This window comes from Pundamilia nyererei, unplaced genomic scaffold (genome assembly GCF_000239375.1).
Source record: "Pundamilia nyererei isolate P.nyererei 1_Seehausen unplaced genomic scaffold, PunNye1.0 scaffold00399, whole genome shotgun sequence".
Classification (NCBI taxonomy): domain Eukaryota; kingdom Metazoa; phylum Chordata; class Actinopteri; order Cichliformes; family Cichlidae; genus Pundamilia; species Pundamilia nyererei.
In genome coordinates this window covers 194,164-201,078 of record NW_005187800.1, presented here as the reverse complement: position 1 = coordinate 201,078, position 6,915 = coordinate 194,164, and the positions used below count along the sequence as shown (strand labels likewise).

Here is a 6,915-nt window from a genome sequence, read left to right as displayed (position 1 = left end):
GGTGAAGAGGGAGCTGAGTGTAAAAGCGAAGCTCTCAATTTACCGGTCGATCTACGTCCCTACCCTCACCTATGGCCACGAGCTGTGGGTAGTGACTGAAAGAACGAGATCGCGGATACAAGCGGCAGAAATGAGCTTCCTCCGAAGGGTGGCTGGCCTCTCCCTTAGAGATAATTAATTAATTTAGTTAATGTGCATATTTTTTATTTTCATTTCAAATGATCATTTTTTGATAATCTTCACAGTTATCATTTTCTGTTAAACCATATTCACTATAATGTTATGATTCAAGTTATCCTGTTAGATATATAATATACTAATGATACTTCTGAAAACTTAGCTTCATATATCAAATACTTTTCAACATATGTATTTAAACAAAGGTCGGTTGACCCACTTTCATTTTTTCATACATAATGTGAAATAGTTAATGTTATAGTTTTCTAGTTATAACTGAGAAAATAATTTTGTTAAATATATGCATATCTTGCTTCTAAATTTTAACCAGAGTTTTCAGAATCTTCCGGGGCTGCGCTTGTCAAAATGTAGCCATTTAAAGCAGGTCTTGAAAATGAAACACATGCATATATTTAGCTAACTTGAGTAGTAATTGAGTAGAAATTTAGAATTTAGTTCTATTTGGGTTGCAATATTTACTTTTAGTTTTGTTTTGTGGTATAGCTTGTGATATTTGCTCATGAAATAAAGATTTTTTTTATGAAATATTAATTTTTTGTCACAAAAATGAAAAAAAATCTTTATTATTCTATATTATAAAATTATTCTGTTTTTATCATCATTCCTAAAGCTTTTGATGTAAAACAAACAAACAAACAAACAAACACAATTCTGATTTTAACTAAGGTCTAAACCTATGCTATATTTAGAAGAAAGGCAAGATAGATTTTTTTAATAATTAAAAGGGAAAGGTTTCAGTTTGAATTATCTATTTGTCCCTGATTGCCAGAACTTCACTATTTAATATGACAAAAAATGATATATTCTTATTGTTGGGGGTTAGAGTTAGAATTAGGGTGAAGGCTGGTGTCATCAATAGGTGGCTTAGACCTCAGAGGTTTAATTAAGGGTGTTTTCACACTGTTGGTGTTTAGTCCGTTTAGATCAAACTTGTCCTTTTATCTCTTTGTGCCATGTGTTCGATTTTTGTCTGTGTGAAAGAAAACCAGATTACATGTAAAAGGTGAGGAAAAGTGATTTGGAACAGACTAAAGATGCTATTGATGTCAAAATGCCCTAAGATGGCAAGCCCAGGTTTTGGCAAAAGAAAAAAGAACCTCGTAATCTTCAGTGATTTTACCCTTATAATATATCCATATTCTGAATGCTCCTGCTAGACTTAAATTTGCCTTGTTCTTTAATAGTGGACCTTCTATCAACAATGGTCACAGTAAAATAAATATATTATAAAGGACTTCTCAGTGTATTGAGTGACAACTTGTTATTTATTATAGTCCTGAAATAAACACAAGTTAAAATATGTGTCCATGTATGTTTTTTTCTATACCTATAGGATGAAGAGGAGCAAGAGGAGGCTATTAATAAGAAACTTGCCCTCCAGAAGGCCAAGGAGGTAAAGGAAGTCAGCCCCATGTCAGCTGCTAACATTTCCATCACAGCGTAAGTCTACTTCCTTTAATGTTTGTCCTGACTTGATAAACTGCATCGTAGTGACTCCCAAGAATTGTGGGTGGTTTTCCTTTAGCTACATTAAGGACCACTTTACAAGTATGCAGTCTAAATCCTTCCATCCTGTGTCAATATTCAACACACAGAATACATTTTTGCATTTTTGATGTTCATATTAAATCTTTGTCCACAAAATATCATTACAAATATAGAAAAAAAGCAGAAATATGTAACAGCTTAGCACAAAACAACTCAGCTAGAATGGTTCTCTGAGATTGCAGACCAAAGCCAATGCTCAACTCTTCTGTGATATAACAAACACCATCTTAACAAGTATTTCCAAAGCTATTAGATCTGTGCAGGTTGGATACTAGCATTCCCTAGTGTTCAGCTGTTGCAAAATCACTTTGATTGGCTGTGACACATGTTCAGAAAACATCATTTTGTGAGGCTTGATGAGACAATCATCCCTGCCTACTGATAAATACTGGGAAATACATTTGTGACTAAAAAAAGTTAATGTTTGTCAAAACAAAAACGTCAAATCCAGTGTGGCAGAAAAATTTAAACTTTAAACTTTGCTTGATCCAACAAATCAAATCATGCATATGGTTCAGAATGTGTTAATTGTTTATTCATATTTATATGTAAACAGTTCATTACATGGTCATTATCTGGAACACAAAACATCCTTGACTACTGTTTGTTAATTCAAATTAGACTTTCTCAATATCTTTGTTATCTATGCTAGCGCTTACATCTTGTGGAGATTTACCCACTTGAGGAATGGTCATCTGAAATATATGTACGTGGATGTTTTATATCTAAAACTTTTAATCCGAAAATATTTTTCTTTGAGACATCGTTTTAGAAAGTATTAGTGTGGATTGCACGGGCAGCACGGTGGCACGGTGGTTAGCACTGTTGCCGCACAGCAAGAAGGTCCTGAGTTCAATTCCACCATCAGGCCGGGGTCTTTCTGTGTGGAGTTTGCATGTTCTCCCCGTGTTTGCGTGGGTTCTCTCCGGGTACTCCGGCTTCCTCCCACCGTCCAAAGACATGCAGCTTGTGGGGATAGGTTAATTGGATAATCCGAATGTGCGAGTGAATGAGAGTGCGAATGGTTGTCTGTCCCTATGTGTTAGCCCTGCGACAGACTGGCGACCTGTCCAGGGTGTACCCTGCCTTTCGCCCCATGACAGCTGGGATAGGCTCCAGCGCCCCCCGCGACCCTGAAAAGGATAAGCGGAAGCGAATGGATGGATGGATGGATAGTGTGGATTGACCATTGTCAAGGCTAATAGGATGGTAGACTTTAGCACAGCGCTCGGGAGATCACAGTTCAGTAAGACAAGAAAAGGGAAATAGTCCAGGAACAAAGCGAATCAACACATCCAAAATTTACAGTTCACACTCCCTTTCAACTGAGGATTAAGCGCACCACACCAGGGAAGGAAATCCAGGGGTCTGTGCACAGGAAACAGACAGTCAAAATCCGAGCAAAAACAGAGTAGCAGGAGCCAGGGTTTCAGCTAACCGATTAGCCCAATTACCAAACAAAGAGTTATCCTCATCCACTACCTTAAGTAGTGGATTCTTGATAAACATGTGGGTGATTAGAGCAGGTGTGCCTGGCCAGAGTTGGGAACCCGTAAAAAGAGGAGAGAGGGGAAACACAAGGGAGAGCTAGACAAAAAACAAAACCTTGATGTGCAAGCCAAGGAAGACTCACTGTGTAGAATATGAAAGTTGCCCTTCTTCCAGTCCCACGTAGTACAGGACAGTAGACCGGCACTGGGATTCTATTGCGATTGGTAAGACGTTTATTTTGCTCCATGGTCCTTAGCAGGATAGCATAGGTAGCCTTCCAGTGGCAGTGCCAACTGCATAGATTATGCCATACGACAAGCTCACCTTCTATGGCATGTCATGACATCATGGGCATACTCCACCAAGCCAGGTGGGAGCTCCAAATGTTGGTACGTTGTGCTTGTCTGTTAGTATGAGGATGAAGGCAGGCCAACCTTGGCTCAGAGAGCAGAGCAGAATTCACACCAAACTTGAGATGTGAACTGGGACCTCTGGTATGCCCATTGAATTACCTTAGACTGAAATCAAAGCAAGCACATAGAGGCGACCAGGACGACTGTTGCCATGGTCTGGTTTTGTTTGCTGGGCTGATTCAATTTACCAGATAAGGGATCCAATCATTCAGAAAGCACGGACCATGGTTGATTTGTCAGGGGTTTTGTCAAAAGTGGAGAATTGCCAGGAAAGTGGTCTGATGTTTTGTGAGGAATGTCAGTAAGTTATGGTGAAGTTAAACTGAGTGGAAAACAGAGCCCACCTGACTTGCTCAGTATTAAGCCTTTATGCTGTCTGGAGGTATGCAAGGTTCATGTGGTCAGTCCACATGATGAATGTATGTCCTGACCCTTTCAACCAGCACCTCAATTCCTCTAGGGCGAGTTTGCTGGCCAGCAGTTCTTGATATCTAACATTATAATTCTGTTTAGCTGGGAAGAGAGAACAAGAGAAAAAGGCACAGGGACGCTTTTTACCTTCTTTGTTTTGCAATAGGACAGCTTCCACACAGCAGTAGAACACATCCACCTCCACAATGAACTGTTGCGTGAGGTCAGGTTGAGACAAGATGGGGACAGATATGACGCGTTGCTTGAGAAGATCAAAGGCACACTGAGCCAATGGTGACCACTGGAACAGAAGGCAAGTTGCATTAGTGGGAGGACTTGCTTACTGAAGTCACAGATGAACCAAAGAAAAACCAAAGCAACACAACTGCTTGTGATTCTTATTGATAGGCCAATCAATTACAGCTTGTACTTAAGGGTTTGAGGTCACCCCCACTTACATTGTGGAGAAACATTGTCAACATGAAACAAAGCTTTTTTCAGCCCCCCAAAATATAATTTTATCCAATTAAAGAGATGCAAAGGGATGCCAAATGCTATCATTTTCCTGTAAAGCAAATTTACTTACAGGTATAAATAAAGTAACCTTGAATCCTTGGTCATCCCTGGTTACGTAATCATTATGATTACGTAACCAGGGATGACCAAGGACCAGAGGAGTAAGAAGGGCTTCAAACACATAGAAGCTCACATCTTCAGTGTGGTTGCCAGAGAGAGTGAGTGAGACAGTCTGAGTCTTGTGTGATATCAGGGAGGTCCTTTTCCATCCAGGGCCATGACTTAAAATACTTTACAGAGGGACATTATTGGGACATTGTTAGTGCGGGGGAGAATAAGAGCCAGGAGCATTCTGGGAAAGTTAAATTTTCACCTGTGTTTGCGGACATGGTCATCAATTTTTACACATTGCAAATTTACTTGATGAGCAGCCAACATCAGGGTTAGACTCAAAAACATTCCGAAATTTAGGAATGAAATCTTCAAAAGAAAGAATGGGGCTTGCTTTTAGCACAGCCTGTGCCCATTTTAGCACCTGGTCTTAAAATATCTCCACAAAAAAAGCAATCTTGGAACAATCTGACTCATATGCCCTTTTTTGTTTGAATACTAGCAAACTCTATGTGTAAGAAATCCAGCACATTTGCTAAACTCACCCTTGAACACCTCGGGAGTGGAGAGACAGTCAGTTCTCTGATCTGAGGAGGTGAGGGGATAGAGGCTGAAAATGGTGGATTAACCATACCTTTTTACTACCTTTTACCTCTGCGATTTCTTCAGCGATCATGGTTCGCCAATAATGTGGCGGAGCATTTGCTCATGCCAGTCCACTTCCTTTGAAGTGAAAGCACAGCTCACAAGAGTCAGCTCAGTCCATTTTTGTGGTTGTATTGTTCTGTCAGAGATGATTGGCAGGTCCAATAAAAACAGAGCCTTAGCCTCAGCAAGATGTGATGAATCTCGCCAACAAATATAAACATAAAAAACAAGCACAGAGAAACAAGAAGGAGAAACATTAAATACTAAGAGAAAAACAGACAAAGAACAAAACCTGGAGTAGACAGCCAAGCAGGATGGAGGCACCATGGCAGTCACAGTCAGAATGTTCTTTAATTAGATATATTAACATAACATATATTAAATAACCAACAATTGCACCAGTTTCTTAAACTGTCATGTAAATAACAACCAGGATAAGGGATTGTAGAACCTTAATTAAAACCTAATTGATTCCCCTTCCTTGTTTGCACATTATCCTATATGTAGTTAGGAAATGTCAAGATGATCAAGAAAACCACCCATCTGAATAAAGTATAATTTTGCCAAACCTCCTCTAAGGGTTAGACTCTGTTAGTGTCAGTGGACCTCTGGCTTGAGAATTTGAATCTCAAGGTTGTCTCCAAAAGTTGATTCTGTTCATGTGGACGTAGCGTTTTCAGTGGGAGAAACATTTCGTCACTCATCGAAGTGACTTCTTCAGTCTCAGCTGACTGCAGGTTTCCCTAATCTTATAAACAGTACATTTGCATAATGACTGAAACCAGCCCAGTCCTCATTTCATTCTCATTTGATAGGATACTAATAGACAGAGTAGACAGATAATAATTGAATGTTGTCTGGCTGTTTCTCTGACTTCATGCTATATGTTTTCCCCACGTTCCCCTTTTTTTTTTTGTGCATGTGCAGTTTTCTAACATGCAGTTGAAGTAACGTGCACTCTAGCAGCTCGTCCATCTGCAGCATTAGCTCACTGTGAGTTATTTTTACAACTTTGAAGTTCTGTCATTAACGTCCCCACATCCCTCTGCTGTTGACGTTAAACACTGTACTCTTATCAGGTAAACCTTTTTGTCATTCTGCCTTTGTGCCTAAAATGACATGGGGGCTCTTATCACTCATACCTTGTGACAGAGTTGTATGTGTCAGTAAAATTACGTGTGTATTTTTTAGAAATCAGAAATCAGAAAGGGTTTATTGCCAGATGTTGAGCAGGTTTACAACATTAGGAAATTGCTGCGGTGCTTCAGTGCAACATACTGTCATAAAAATATAAAAAATAAGAATAAGAATTAAAGTGCTAAGTGGATAGATATATACATGATATATACATGAGTGCAGGTGGTGATCAGTGCCAAACATGGAATGATGCAGTGAACACAGCGTAGGGTCATGTGTTAGTGGTGGGAACAGTCATATGGTTATTGTTCATGTGTCCGACAGCAGAGGGAAAGAAACTGTTCTTATGGCGAGAGGTTCTGGTGCGAATGGACCGGAGCCTCCTGCCTGAGGGGAGCAGGTCAAACAGACTGTGTCCAGGGTGAGAAGGGTCAGCTGAGAT

General features: G+C 39.7%; 1 protein-coding gene across 1 annotated transcript in view; it reads left to right on the top strand.

Moving 5' to 3' along the window:
* The window catches only part of cacna1ba (calcium channel, voltage-dependent, N type, alpha 1B subunit, a), a 305,842-nt gene that overhangs the window by 116,227 nt on the left and 182,700 nt on the right, over window positions 1-6,915 (top strand). The window contains exon 19 of the mRNA XM_013915926.1: window positions 1,532-1,638. Coding sequence (XP_013771380.1) covers window positions 1,532-1,638 — 107 coding nt within the window. The remainder of the gene's footprint in view (window positions 1-1,531; window positions 1,639-6,915) is intronic.